This window comes from Lagopus leucura, unplaced genomic scaffold (genome assembly GCF_019238085.1).
Source record: "Lagopus leucura isolate 7727_CA_CO unplaced genomic scaffold, USGS_WTPT01 Super-Scaffold_100043, whole genome shotgun sequence".
NCBI classification, from domain to species: Eukaryota; Metazoa; Chordata; class Aves; order Galliformes; family Phasianidae; genus Lagopus; species Lagopus leucura.
Window position 1 is genome coordinate 1630618 of NW_024962290.1, and position 15486 is coordinate 1646103.

At 49.8% G+C, this 15486-nt stretch overlaps 1 protein-coding gene across 3 annotated transcripts in view; it reads right to left on the reverse strand.

Annotated features, from left to right (window-relative positions):
* MAGI3 (membrane associated guanylate kinase, WW and PDZ domain containing 3) overlaps positions 1-15441 on the reverse strand; it is a 51127-nt gene extending 35686 nt beyond the window's left edge. For all 3 annotated transcript variants that reach the window (XM_042884415.1, XM_042884414.1, XM_042884417.1), the window contains exon 1: positions 15082-15441. In XM_042884415.1, coding sequence (XP_042740349.1) covers positions 15082-15403 — 322 coding nt within the window. In that variant the 5' untranslated portion in view covers positions 15404-15441. The remainder of the gene's footprint in view (positions 1-15081) is intronic.
* Positions 15442-15486: the final 45 nt, after the last annotated feature.

The window sequence follows — 15486 nt, forward strand, 5'->3', positions numbered from 1 at the left end:
TTAATTCTGAAACACACTGAGGGCTGGAAAGGACAAGAGATGAAGTGTGAGCAGCAGCAGCTGTGCCCCGTCCTTTGGTTCTCTTTTATTTTCGGTGGTGTGGAAACAGCAAAACGCAGTGCACCAGAAGCCTCCTGTCTGTGGGTATCCATGGCGAGGTTCCTCATCCACTACCAGAAAAAATGTTTTGTTCAGTGCAGAAGGAAGCAAGAAAACACTGGCAGAAAATAGATGGCATTTACAGGATTCTTCAGTGCCATTTGGTTAGCGTATGAAAATAACACTTGTTACCCAACTAACAATTCCCTCAGTTTGCAAACAGATGTGTCACAGTTGACAATGTTGGAAGCGAGGAAAGAGGACGCAGCACTGTGGAGCAAAAAGGTTTTTCCACAGAAAGATTCTGCTTCCATCTACCGAGTGCTGCCCAAAGACCCAAAGGGGCCAAGGGAGAGCTGGGCAGGCACCGACCTCAGCTTCACTTTGTTCTGTGTGATGCAGTGGTGGCACAGCCCGATCCGCCGCCTGCCTGCAGTCTTAAGGGTCCTCAAAAGGGAAATCCTGCAAGCAAAGAACTTGAAACTTTCAGATGGCAAGCTTCAAATATAATATTATCAGATATAATTACAGTAATACATTGCACGCACACAAAAATCCATTAACCATGGAAAGAGAGTCGGGAGAATTACAACTGGGTAGGGGTTTCTCTGATAATGCCAAGTATTTTAGCACAGCTATTATTAAACAGGAGAATGGCAGAGCACAAAGAGCTGTACAGCTGTTTCTGATATAAGATCAGACACTGAAGGAGATATGAGTAGAACTCAAATGATTTAAAGTAATGAATGGGTTTCAAATAAAACGCAAACATAACCATTTCCTTCAACTGAACAGAGGGGAAGAGAAATGCAAAAGAACTTTCCGCAAGAGAACAGTTTGACCTTTTGCATAACATATGGTGACTCTCCTCTCTTTGATTCAGAATTTTCTTCAGGAAAAAGCACAGAAAAGATCAACAATGTTATGCATATTTATAAAGGTTTGCTATATTCTGAAGAAACATTTTGCTTCTCTGTTTTTCTCAAGATGCCTTCCCATACTTCATGGAGAGGTCCATTGTATCACACGTGGCTCACGGGAAAGATGGAGCACTTCACAACTTCTGAAAGTACCACAGTTGACAAAAATTTATGCAGTGACAGGGCAAGGGAACGGTTTTAAGCTCAAGGAGGGAAGGTTTGGATCGGATGTCAGGGGGAAGTTATTTACAGAGAGAGCGGTGAGGTGCTGGAACAGCTGCCCAGAGATGCTGTGATGCCCCATCCATCCCTGGAGGTGTTCAAGGCCAGGTTGGATGGGGCCCTGGGCAGCCTGGGCTGGTGCCAGATCTGGAGGCTAGCTGCCCTCCTTGTGGCGGGGGGTCGGAACTCAGTGATCCCTGGGGCCCTTTCCAACCCAATCCATCCTATGATCCTATGATTTTGCTTTCAGGTCCTACGGGGCAGTGCCTCCAAGTTGAGAGTTACCACTTTCCTCTGCTCCTGGCTCACAGAAAGCATTTTCTATTCTGACACCGTATGGCGGCTGTGGGAATAAGAGTCAGAGGAAGAGCTGTCGGCAGGAAGCCGCCCTCAAGGTCCTGCTCTTCATGCACCAGATGAAGCTGGAGCTGCAGCTCAGCAGGACAACCATCATTCCCTCTGCCTACTGCAAGTGCTGCCCGTTCCCCAAGCCCTCAGCACTGTCCTCATTTCTAGCAGCCCCCACAATATTCCATCTGCCAGAATGGCACACAGCTACCAGCTGAAGTAAGTCGTGCTCACACTGATGACAAAGAACTCAAACTCCTCTGCCACTGCCAGACTCAGGCAGAGAAAAGGACTCACATGGGTATCTAGAAAGCTCAGTGAATGCGTCCTGGAGAGCTTGAAAGACCCCACCAAACAAAACTTAGATTTGTGAGATCAAACCTTGCCTCTGAAAGTGAAGCAGAAATGCAAAGCAGGAGAGCCAGCAAGTTTCTGACATCGTTGCAGGAGATGAAGGCCCATTAGTAGGACAGGACATAACATGATCTGCTGCTGCCACGCAGTCACACTGCACACTGCTCACATGCATCCAAAGCGCACGCTACAGAAAGTTGAAGGATCAAAAATTGCCCAAAAAAACCTTAAAAACTCAGAGTTGTTCTAAGAGTAGCACGGATGGCTTTATTAAGGCTTCCTAATTAAGCGCTCCGTCTCTTGCTGAGTTTTAATCAGCGTGCAAACGAGCACACCTACGGGGCTGTCTGGTAGGAGCAGGGCTGTCGCTGCTGCTCTCGCTCTGCAGAGCTGCACACAGGCATCACAGCTATGAAATCAGAATCCCCCATAGCTGTTAAGGTTGTAGTAATACATAAAATGTTTAATCTGCTCATAATTGAGCAGATACAGAGCTGGAACGCTGCAAAACAAAGGCAAGCAATCCAAACAATGAGGCAAATTTCTGCAGGGTAACTACGGCTTGTACTTCCAAATTTATAGACAGTCTTCCATTCATTCCCTTACATTTCCAGTGTGGGGTCTTAGTACATTCACAGTAGAGAAAATTATTTATTGAGATTTGAAGCGAAGCAATTTGCTCCAGGAGGCACAATTAGCATACACAAATGAACAAAACTGCTCTAACATTAATGCTTCCCTACCGTAATCCGCAGCAAACATGTCAATTCATAGTTACGCTTTGCAAGCATTGCTTCAACAACCCCCTCCAACAAAGGGTCCCAATCGGACAACTTGCACTGGTTTTGCCCTGGGTAAAAATGCTCTGCCCCGGTGCCTGTCCCAACGCAGTGTCACATTTCACATACTGACATATGGATAACACACCATATCTTATTGCTTAAGCAGCGTGAAGCTCTATAGAATGACACATTTCAGTCACATCCCCAAAGAAAAATGTCCTTGCAGCTGCTCTGTGTTACACAAGCCATTTAATCTGTTTGGGACTTGGCATTACTTTCCCAGCAGAATGGTACGTGTTCACATGCCAAGACCTTTTTTTTTTTTTTTTGGAATGCGCTGATTAGAACTTATTCAAATACGACACGGGCTTATTTTTAGCCTACTTTTCGTAGGAAGCAAGACACACAATTACACTGCGCATAATTTCTAGGCCCACTAACCTATTTCGGGCTGGAGTTTGGCAGAGCAGCAGTTCGACAGTGACACTGTGCTCGTGCTCTCCTGAGACACGGGAAGCCCCGTCAGCAAGGAACCTCCTGGAACAGCACAGCTGGTGGCAGCAGCTCCACAAAGCTCTGCCCGAGCCCAGCAGCCAAGCTCTGCTCTGGGACCCCACAGCTGTCCCCACATCCCCTCGCTTTGAATATCACTGCTTTCCTAACAGCGCAGCTCATTCCCATGCGCTGGCTCACGTTGAAATGTAATCAGAGAGCTTTGTTGAGCAGACAGCTCTGTCCATATCAACTGGGGCTAGAGATTAGCTCTTTGACCACAAAAAACTATCCGTGAGCAGTTCAGCTTCGCATGCTGGGATTAGACCGACCATGAAAAATGAAGAATTACCGTGAACTGCAGCCAAAATGAGGCATTTATTATCGTCCCTGCTTCCTCTCCCTGCTGTTCCCATGTGCTCCTCGCCCATCAACAGCCATTGCGGAGCAGAGCCACGGACACAAACATTTTTAACAACTCAGGGATACCTTACCTTACTTACCTTACTTCCCATCTGCCAGGCTCTGGGCTTCTTCTTGATTTAAACTTCACCCCCCAATTTCAAGACATTTCCATCCAAGAGCACTCAGCACTGAGGCTTTGGTTGTTTCCAGGAGCTCTGGAAAGCCCAGCACCTCCAACACAGCGGTGACATTCCCCGAGGACATCTCCTGCTGCGCCAGAGAGGCAGTGCAGCAATAAATGCAGGCTCCAGCACTCACAGCAGTGCCTCACTGCGCTCCCAAGGACTCCCAGGGATTCAAAAACACCGACCTTGCGTTCTAGGTCAGCACTCCTCTGCATCACATTAACCAACGTGCCGTGCCCACAGCCGTATTGATTGCAGGTACATCCAAGTTTAACTGGTAAACAGCAGCATTGCCACCCCCCCCAAAAGCTCCCTCTGCTCGATACGTACACTCAGCACAATGCTTCTGCCTCCAGATGTGCACAGCCATGGCTAATGCTGATGCTGCCTCATGCAATTTCACACTGCTCTCAATTTTGGGATGGAGAAAAGTGCTGCTCAGTCTGCCCTGCTCACTGGGCATGGGGTGATGGCAGAGTGCAGGGCCCAAACTGCATGTCCCTGTATCCCCTTCTGCAGGAAAAGGGCTGGAAGGGAGCTCATGTTTCTCACATGTTGTCCAACACATCTATTAGCAAACCAAGCTGGGTAGAGACAAACTTTCATGCTGACATGTCAGCATTATGGTATAAACAGCAATGCAACTTTTACGTTGCCCAAGTCACATTAATTTTGTAAGAATAACACAAGAAAACGACTTCCTCTCAAAACACAACCTACAGAACAGCACTTAGTGCCAATCATGACTGCCTTAAACCCTTACAGCACCCTGTAGGACTTGAAACTTTCACCTCTGCAAATGCACCCCATGTTCATCCCAGTTTTACAGTTAGCACATCCAAACCACAGGTGCCCTACAGTAACCTAAAAAAACCTCAAGAAAAGTACCTCAAGATCAACAGATGCCAGGAGGCAGGGCTGCTGCCTGCTCACCCCCAGCCAGTCCCAGCCCCACTGCTGGAGGGTGCAGGGCAGCCAGGCTTGGCGCTATGGGGTCAAACACAGCCCTTGGGATGTTTCAAAGCTTCTCATCAGCTCTTGCTTAGCAGAAAGCCCTCCACAGCACATCACAAAATACAGTGGTACTGGTCTTTGGCATTCCCTAGAGCATTCTCTCCAGAAGCGAAGCTGCTGTGTATTTGCAATGCCACTCTAGAAGGCTGGGCAGCGAGGGCAGGCCAACTATAGGCAGGTTGCTGCAGCCGCCTGCTCTGCCAGCTTGGGATTGTCCTCAGGACCCAGGCAGGGAGCCCCGAGCTCAGCACAGAGCCTGGAATCCCACTGGGAGCTGTGCACAGCCCAGCTCTGACTGGCAAGGTGCACGGGATGCCCTGAGAAGCAATTACAGACCACCCCTTATCAGCAGCTGACGTCATATTTTAGCAGATGAAGCTACTCTGAAGTAAAAAGCTTCATTAGGCTTTAATTGATTGATTATGTTTCCTGCCCTAACCAATTGTTCATAATTCATAGTTGTGCAAGCACAGAATTTGCAGCACGGAGCAGGGACTGCTGTGGTGATGCAGCAGCGTTACATCCCCAGGAGGATGCAGATGGTGAACACTTCCAATGGACTGAACACACTGGTACCACTCTGATGTATTCCATAAATAAAAGTGTTTGGGCCATGGGGGGCTCAGAGAAAACTGGGGTAAACTGTGGGGTTTGTATTAAAAGTGATTGATAAATCAGCTGAATAACTTGCAGACTACAGCTGAACCATACACAAAGTAACAGAACTACACACAGCACTGCTCTGAGAACAAAGCCCAACTTTTTCCCTACAAGCACAACCGTTAGGGCACAATCAGATATTCTACTCCCTCCAGGGCTACACCAATAGCACCAGAAAAAAATTAACAGCAATTCAGTTGCACTGTGCCCGAGTCCACCTTTCAGCTCTTGCTTTCCTTCCATATGAAGCATCCACTGAACACAGAGGTGTGTCAGCACCACTCACACCACTGCTCTCCTTGATTGATCACCGTGCTGATACACAACCACGCTCAGCAAGCAGGATGTTACATCTCACTGCCAAAGGGTTAAGGGCTGCAAGTCAGCTCTGACCTTGGCATGACTTACCGAGCAGTCAGCTCCTCAGCAACACAGATGGCTGAAAGGACGCTGCCAATGTTTTAAAGCTCAGAAAGTGCTTTTAATGTTTTTTATTATTATTATTTCCCCATGCTGTGTTTACTGTTTTACATATGCCTCTGACTGCCAAGGAATTGTTAACTAATTACCAGGAGATTCATTTTGTTAGTGCACAGCTGGGTACTTGGTCATGCAACATCTGCTTCTCAGCATTTCTCCTCTCCTTATCTCACAGTTAGTGAGGAAGAGGTCTCAGCAGAGCACATGGAAACTGGAACTGGTAAATGAGTCTATTAACTGCTCGTAATTAATACGGGATCCTCTGGATTACTGATGAACCCACGTGTCCCACAGACACTCTGGCTATCTCCTCCTATCCCAGATCTCTGCAGGTTAGTTTTTACCTTCAGAACAAACTTTTCCCACTACTTGAAAACACATTATAAAGCAGAACCAGCTGAAGCAGAGAGGATAAACAAAGGCAGCAACTTCACAGTAAGAAAACTGCTGTTCTCTTTTCTACTTTGTGCTTTCTACCATAAAAAGGAGCCTAAGCTGGGTGCAGCCTGAGCTGTCTGACAGTGCTGGGCTGCAGCCACCTCGCTCATCCCAGCCACACACTGTCCCCTCATTGTCACAACGTTGACACGGCAGCAAAAATCACACACCGATTAAAATCCAAAGAAGAGAACAGAAAACAACTCCCTTGGCAGGCAGCCGCAGCGGCCGTGTGAAGGATGAGTTATCAGCCTGTCATCGACTTTCTCCAGGTGGCTTCATCTTCATTACTGCCTCCACACGTTCTCCACAAGGTAGATGTCTGGAGCAGAGCAGCGATGTTCACGCAGGCCATGAGATCCCTTGGTACAGCCACACAGTCCCACAGTCCCAGCTCTGGGGTGCAGCTCTTGCAGGGCAGGCCTGCTCCGTGTCTGCTCACAGAGCTCCCCAACCCCGGGCTGACACAGGAATGGAGCTCTTCTCATAAGAAAGCACTTCAAATAACAAGACAGCTTTACAGGCAAAGCCAAATGTAATTCCTGTTCTCAATTCACAATCAATCAGAAGGCAGCTACATACACACACCCCAACAGGGAAACCAGAACTGACACACAGCCATTTTTCCCTCTATTTATTGCATCGTTGCCTTTCCTGTCATCCTCCCCCGACCATATTCATTCTGGAGCCATCTCTTTGAAATGCTTTACTACTGCCAGGGCGCAGCATTTCACAGAGCAGATATTTGGATACCCACAACAGACCTTTACCGAAGCGCTCCTTTATTCAGAGCCACCCTCAGTACCTCCACATTTACTTCCACCACTATTTGAAGGCAAACGAAGAAGCAGAGGTACAACCAACCCACGGCAGGGGATGGGGCTGGGGGCTCCGGGTCTCTTCAACCCAACCACGCTGCAGTGCTGTGAAATACGGAGCAGCAGCAGATATCATCATGCTTGAGCAGGCACAGCTTTCCTTTCAGTTCCCTTAACATACAACATCTCTGCAACCACCTGAACCAGAGAGAACAATGGACCTCTTAACAATGTAGTTCAATTAAGAAAGAAAAAAAGAAAAGATGTATTTGCCAAGAGGCAACAAATTACAACTGCAGAACAACACAACTGTATGTCCCTGAGGGTGATTCAACAAAGCGGGAACTGATGTCAGTCCTTTCTCCTCTCCTGCATTAGGGAAAAAGCACGGATGGAAGTTCCTCAGGTACAAACCCTTGTACTACTCCTACACCACAACACTCCACATCACGGAGCAGAGTTTGATGACTGAATGGAGCAGCATCACATGCAATGCTGCGATGCTCACATTCCTTCCTGAGCAGAGCAGCTCCGTGTCTGCAGGAGCAGCAGCAGAACAGCAGCACCTTCCTCCTCCCCACACACACAGCTGTGTTGTCTTTATTTCCTCCTAGAATCAGTGTTAAAACCAGAGCAGAGCTGCTGCATGGCCAAGCAGGGCTGGTTAAATTCCTGCAGTCACGGCCCAGCAGTAGTATTCTCCAGGCTCTGGAAGGCTCTGATGCCAGCATTTGGGATGAGGAACCATATGAACAGCACTAACGTGTCTGCCACTCTTTTTTCAGAGGGATTCACAGCTCTGGTGGAGACAACTGGCACAGCTCTGCTCTGGTGCCATCCTCACAGCATCTGCTCCATCAGAACGGGGATGGGAGAGGCTGAAGGCCCCTCAGCACAAACCTCAAGGCTCACATCTGTGATCACAGGTAGATTCCAGCCCTCCCAGGCTCTCATGCTGTTACATCCATTTACATTAGAAAGGTGAAGTTTTTGGGGGGTTATTCCTTAATTCCTCTTCCACTCAGTGTCAAGCAGTGTCTGCAGGTACTTCTGCACAGCCATTAGCAACTCAGTGCAAAAACATACAGCCATGCAACTGCTGGCTGTTCTGATGAGCGTTAAGTGCCTTGCCCTGATGAATTCATTTAAGTATCACTGGCATCTCCTAACGGGCATTAATTAAACTTTTCCAGCATCTCTACCTCCACTAGAGAAAAGTAATTACTCTCCGCTGCCCTACAGAGAGGGAAATAAAATCCTCAGGATTAGGTATTTTTACACCACGTAAGTAGGGCAGCAGAGCTGCCACTCCGGCACAAGTTGTGCAGTTGTTCCACGACGCAGAACCTGCCGCCCCACGGCCTGGTGGCTGAGAAGCACACAGCTGGGCAGGGCTGGAACGACGGCAAACCGCAGCCGATCTGAAGCGCAACGCAGGCGATGGATGGTTCAAACCATTGCTGGGCAGCAGAGCAGCACTCCTTTTCACTTACTGGCACTTCCACTCGGTGGTGCCTGCGGCTACTGAGCTGTTTTCACAAACACAGCCCTCCCTGCATCAAAGCATTTGCAATCTAATCTCGCTGCAAAGGAGATTAGTGAAATTACTGAGCAGTAATAGTTTCAGCAACAGAGGTAAAAATACTTCCCTGGCACTTTGGGTCAGCTGATTTCTGAGGAATTCTTTAGACCAATAACGGATGAAACAAGCCATTAAACATCATTCCCTGGGATTAATGGGGACTCTGCCTCCCTCTTACATAACGGGATTTTGAAATTCCTCCCAAGTACATGCATTAGGAGGAAATCATCTCTGCAAACCTAAAACTTTAGGGCTTAGTTATTTCCTGATAGTTCTGTGGGTTTAGAGGAAATAAACTGTACGTTAATCCTCTTGGATTTAATGAGCAGCACCAGCAAGCTCTGCCTTTAGCAAACCTTCGTTTGGACGAAGGTCACCGCCAATGAGGGCTGTAACCAAAGCAAAGTTGCATCTATGGGCAATGAAATCCTAAAGGCAGGAGAAAGCCTAACTGCTTTGCATTTACTTTCATTTCAGCCAAACCTGTGTCACGATTATTTAAAAATCCACTGTCCTTAGCTTTTTACATACAAGTAGGAAAATATCTCATCAGCATGCTGAGTTACACTGGGTTCAAATTACTGGTCAGCAGTTTTATGTTTTGTTCTTTAACAGAGTCAGGAAAAGGAGAACCAAGTGGCAGAGATACGCACGCCCTGGGCTCGGCCGCAGCACAGAGCTGGCAGCCACAGCTGCACAAACACCAGGCATGTGCCAATGGGACCAAACAGCCCTCATTCCCACTTCAGTCATGTTTGTGTTGTGATATTCCCCTAGATTCTGCAGGAAAAAGGAAAATCCACGCTGAAGCAGGCACTTCTTTTTGTTATGGCCTATTTTAAGAGGGATTTTCCTGCTTGGCGCTCACTGAAGCCCTGCTCTCAACACCGCTCACCTCCGATGTGCTTCTTCTCATGTATTCAGAGAGTGCTACAATCCTCCAGGACCTCCTGGATGGCAGTCCCAGCACTGCAGGCCAACCTGAATGTCCCTGCTGGCTCCTGCTATGGACACCCGTGCGAGCATTGCTTGGTTCACAGCTGCTGCAGGAGGCCCACAGTGCATCCTAATGGTACGTCAGCATCCCCCTGGCCCACCAGCACAGCCCCCTGGCCCACTCCTGGTTCAGCCCAGTGAGGACCTCAGGTCAACACCTCTCACCCTGCCACAACCACACCTGCGTGCAGAACACAGCCCAAGCAGAACAGCCCCAGGCAGCTCCCACCACCACCTCCCTCCTCACAGCCCACAGAACATTCAAAAGCTGACCAAACTCCCAAATGGTGAACGTGATGCAAAGCAGCAGCGTGCCAGGGCTCTAATCACACACTACCTCCTCTCCTGCATACCAAAGCTGTCCTAATAGAAGGGACACAATTTGAATCTCAAAGCATAATGAGCACCAAATTGCTCTCAGAATTTAACTGCAAAACAACCCGAGTCCAAGGGAAATGAAATTCCCCCTAGGTGCCTTATCAAAGATTCTCAACAAAGGCATTGGGGGCATTTAAACCCATTGCTCCTTATTCCTACACTACACGCAGGCTGCACTTCAGAATATCCATGATTGTTTTTCAGAGCAACTTTTGGCAGATGACTGCACACAGCTCCTGACTTTGCATTTTAAAATGCAAAACGGCCTTCAGTGTTGTTCATCGCCCTGAGAGAGGCAGATGCTGAGCACCTCAAACCCCATCTGCTTACCAGAACATAAACAGCACTGGAACATACCAACCATTCCTTTGTATTTCCAGGACACAGCTCTACCCTCACATTTACACTACAAAGTGAGATGCCTAATGGCCAGACCTACAGGGTGTGGGTTGGAGGCTGGGCTGTGAGGAGAGGAGCGGCTCCTTCTTTTAAGTGACTTCAGTGTTTAGTCTATGATGCATCTTTAGATTGGAAACTTCTGAAAGTGTTTTTATGTAAACCCATCACGGCCTGCAGACAGCTATGGAGAGCTGTAAACCTGTGAGCCAAGAATGCAGGATGGAGTAAACATCACTCATCTCCCAGGTGCAACAGCATAAGTCGCTTTTAGAACAGACCAGTCGCTTTTCAGAAGAATGTTTTTCAGGCAGGGCTTCCTCCAGCCCAGCACTGGCACCCCAGGAACTCCTCCAGCACATGTGTGTGGCTGTGGAGATCCCTCAAGTCGCTGCAGCTCCCACTTGGCTGGCAGAGCAAAAGCACTGTGAACAACGCAGCACGAGAGGAGCGCTCCCAGGCCTTCACTGCAAGGAGGAAACAAATTGGGGGACACACAGGAATCAAGCACACAGGAAAGGAGGGATGGCTGTGCCTTCCCCCATGCAATGCTCCTGCAGCATGCGCAGTCTCACTCTGCAAACATCGCTGGGCTCAGGCAGAGCTTCCCTTTGGTGACCTCTCACTTCCTGCTGCCGCTGGTTACCTGCCCCAGTCACCTCCTACCTGCACTGAGAGGAGGAGCAACAAGCTCCCATGGCTGCTCTTCAGTACAGCACGGCACATTCCTGCTCCTCTGTGCTGTAATTCCACCCTCCTCTGTCTCACAGAGTAAAGGTTTTCCACCATGGCCAGATCCAAGTACACAGCACTGGGCAGACATTACTGCTGCTGTCGCTGCCGTGAGCCCCTGGGTTTCTGTTCTCCTATCAGGACAGCACTAGTTTAGATTGATAAGAAAGCAGCAAATGTTTCCAAACACAGCAGGTTTAAAGAAAGTTGAGTGAGCAGTAATTCCATACAACCACGCCAACCTCGCTGACCGCCTTCAACGCCTCTTGAAAGAATGCTTCATCACCACGCAGATGAAAATAACGTATCTCTACACAGCTCTCCCAGATTCCCACTTCTGGTATTTATATAGAACCCACGATCCATATTCATCAGACCCCAGCTGTTAGTCTGATTGTATTTATTACCGAAGTCAGTAATGAAACAGCACTGAAGTAGAACACAGTCAATATGCACACGGAAGCACACCACGGCCTGGCAGAGCTGGAATTCCAGTTTTACAGTTTTCATGCAGATAACTGAATAGATACGGCAACCCTGAACCTAAAGGGATTAACTCCTTACTTACATATTACACACTGCTTTCCTGAGATGAATCAAGTTATGCAAACTGCTCCATTCAGCAGGGCAGAGCGGCACAGGACTGACAGCAAACACAGCAGTGACTTTTCATTTGAGGACACTGCACACAACTAAAAGCAACCAGCAACCCCTGAACAACTACACTCCATTTTTTGTCTTGCCACAAAAGCACGGTGACGCACGTTTGCGCAGAGGACCGTTCTGATGTTGTGTCACCTCAAAAGCTGCACCTGCATGGAACAGCCAAAGCCACGCCGCAGGGCACAGAGCAGCAGCACAAGTCCAGCATCCAGCAGCAACAGAGAAGGGAACTGGGGGGGATTCTGGATTCAAAGCAACTCAGTGCAATTCTGCAGACTTTCTCACCGTCGTTGTTCTCCCCTTCAAGATGAAGCAAGGAATGACTCTCAGATACGGCAGAAGAGCTTGTGCTTTTCTTCATCCACATCCAGAGCTCCCAGGAATAATGATGCTTTAAAGAAGAAAACTGCTCTGGCTCAGGGAACAATACACAATTTAACTAACAGGTGTGGATGTGAGGAGATAGCTCTTAAGAGGAGGCATCCTGAAGAGCCAGAAGAATGCATTCAAAGGCCTTAAATCAGAGCAACAACCGAAACCTGAGGAGTTTTTCCAGCTCTCAATCTGAGTGCATGCTGCTCATTATATTTTTTAGACTTTCAGAATCACCAGCTGAAAAATAACTTCAAGCAGAAGCTAAAAAAAAAAAAACAAAAAACTTTGAAAAAACACTAAGGAAGTTGAATCTTCCGAGACAACGAAACCCAGTCATTTTCTGCAACCAACGAGGCCCTGGTTACAGCAGCTGAGAGCTCAGACAGAACCAGGGAGCGATGTGTGGCTGAAGCCATGGCTTCTAATGAAGATTCATGCTCATTCCCACTGAGCACAGCAGCTCCTGCCATCGCAGAGCAGAGCCAACCGACACTTCAAGGATTTTAAGCAAGTTAGTTCCAGGTTAGCAGGCAAACCAGGACTGTAAGAGCGGAAAAACAAAAAATCTCTCTGTCACAACCAACACACACATGCAGGTGTCTCAATCACAGCTGTCTGAGCAGAGAGGCTTTGCTTTCAGGACACCTGGAGCACCAAGTTAACCCACCCTACAAACCCTGTACCTATGGGGTGGCTCTGGGGCTGATGTCACCACCGTGCCCAGCTCAGGTGATTCCAGTCCGGCGCTGCCCGAGAGGCCCCAGCAAGCAGAGCACAGCACAGAGCAGCACCCTGAAGGGAACAAATTCAGACCGTTCAGCAGCACAGCGGTTGTTTAACTGGCCACATGAGGCCTCATTATCGTTTGAAGCTAACGCACCAAGAAAGAATAGAATAATTAGAGCTGGTGAAATCACAGCACTCATGGCTGCGAGATTTAAACAAAGGAGTGTGCGAAAAGGAATGGCAAGATGCTCTATGCCAAGAATAACATGTTCGTATAGAGAGGAATGGGAGGTTACAAATTGCACACACCTACGGCTGCTGACAGCCATCACGGTGCTTTGGGCACAGCACCAACCCACGGCCTCACTCTGTGGGGCAGAGAACACGGCCAGAGAGGGAAGGAACCATTCCTCCAGCAACAAAGTGGTCCATCGCTCCCGATCCGCACTTAACAGATGGCGTTCAATTTAGTATTCATATCATTCGAGTGTCTTACCAAACAAGACTAAACAGTATCTTGAAATTTCCATTTTCCATTTTCCGTGAGATTGCTAGAAGGATCACAGACAGATTTCACTGCTGCCAAGGAAAGCTGTCGCTGCCTTTTAATGAAGGATGCTCAGAGCAGCAGGCAGCCCGGCTCCCATCCGCTGCACACCTGCACTCAGCCCCACTCAGAACAGGCAGCTTGATCCCTGCACGGGATCTCAGAAGGATGCAGAATGGATGGGCTCAGAGCTCAGACACATGGAAAGTGTCATGCATCACCACCTCTGCAGCCCCGGCACTGCTGGGAGCACTGGGATGGGAGCAGAGGAGCCCCGCAGAGCTCTGCCTGCTGCCTCTGTGCTCCTCCATGCACCCCCAGCTCTGTGCAGTGTCAACAGCAACAGCCTGCTGCGAGCTGCTGCGTTTAAGGACAGCGAGTCTGACACAGAAGCTTGCTGCCAAAACCATCTGATGTGGTAAATAAGTTCACAATATGTTCTAGCACGGAAAAGCTGCTCCATCTCGAGCATGGATATGATTTGTTCCAAAAATTACATAAAATCAGCAGAAAAAAGCCAGTTGTACACACAAGGCTCAGCCCAGTGCTCAGCAGCCCCATCCCACTGCTCTGTGTGGGGCATCGTGGGACCATCACCTGTCCTACAGCACCTTTCTGCTTGACATTGCATACGCTCATCCTAATATCTGTTCTGGCAGTTTTAATGTGAAGTCTGGGACATCTCTGCTATGGAAATCCCAGCGCAGGAACATCCCTGCTGCCCTCCAGAGCAAATGCAATTCCATCTGATACTTCGAGTTCCATCTCCCATTAAATTCTCCTCTTTTAATTAAAGATTTATTACTGCCTTGTATTAATGAACTTATTCCTCAATTTATTTACCCTTTCTGTTTTTCTGTTTTCTCCATTTCAATCAGACTTCCAGAGCTCTCCAGGATCCTCCCGTGGGTCACTTCTGTTCTGCTTTATGCACGCGATACCCATCAGGGCACAGCAGATAACTCTTAATTAGCGGTCAAAAGAGGAAACTGCCTTCAGGTACACATTACCTACAACCAAAGGGCGGCCCGGGGATCGCAAATAAGCACAGAACAAAGCGGATAGATAAGAAACGCGGAGCTGCCAACCCCTGCGGCACCGTCGGTGCTCACACAGGGCACAGCGAGCTCACAGCCGACCATTACAACCCGGGGAGCGGGGAACCAACACAGCCTGGCACCGCCAGGCACACGGACCGATGGATTTATCGCATCCGCGCCCAGAACGAATCCAAACCTACGGCGAGACGAATCGAACGGACCCCGCTCCCGCTGCCCGCGCTGCCCGCCGCCGCGAAGGACGCACGGAGCGCCCGCACCGCTCTGCCCCGCCGGGCCCGGCGCCGGAGCCGCCGGAGCCGCCGCCCCCGCCCGCCCCGCAGCCCCGCCCGCCCCGCTCCAACTCCGGTCCCGCCGCCCGAAGGCCGCCACGCCGGGCCCGCAGCGGACGGGCGCGGCCTGCGGGCTCACCTGGCCGCACGGTCTTGAGTCGCACGGGCTCCCTGAAGTGCCGGATGACGGCCAGCGTGTCGCGGTGCGTCAGGCCGCTCACCGGGGTGCCGTTCACTTCCAGCAGCACGTCCCCCGGCGCCGGCGCTTTGCCCGACAACAGCACGGGGCCCGGCGCGCCCTCGGCGCCCGTCGGCAGTCGGCCCGCCAGGTACGGGAACTCGCCGCGCTCGGCGCCGCCGTGCAGCAGCTCGGGGTCGGGGCCCGCCGGGCCGCCCCAGGACACCACGCACTCCTGCACCTTGCTCAGCCAGTGCCGCTTCTTCCGCAGCGTTTTGGACATGCCGCACCATGGGCGCGCCCGCGCCGCCTCCCGCACCGGCCGCTGCCGCCCGACTGCCGCCCGCCGCGGCGGCGCCGCCCGCC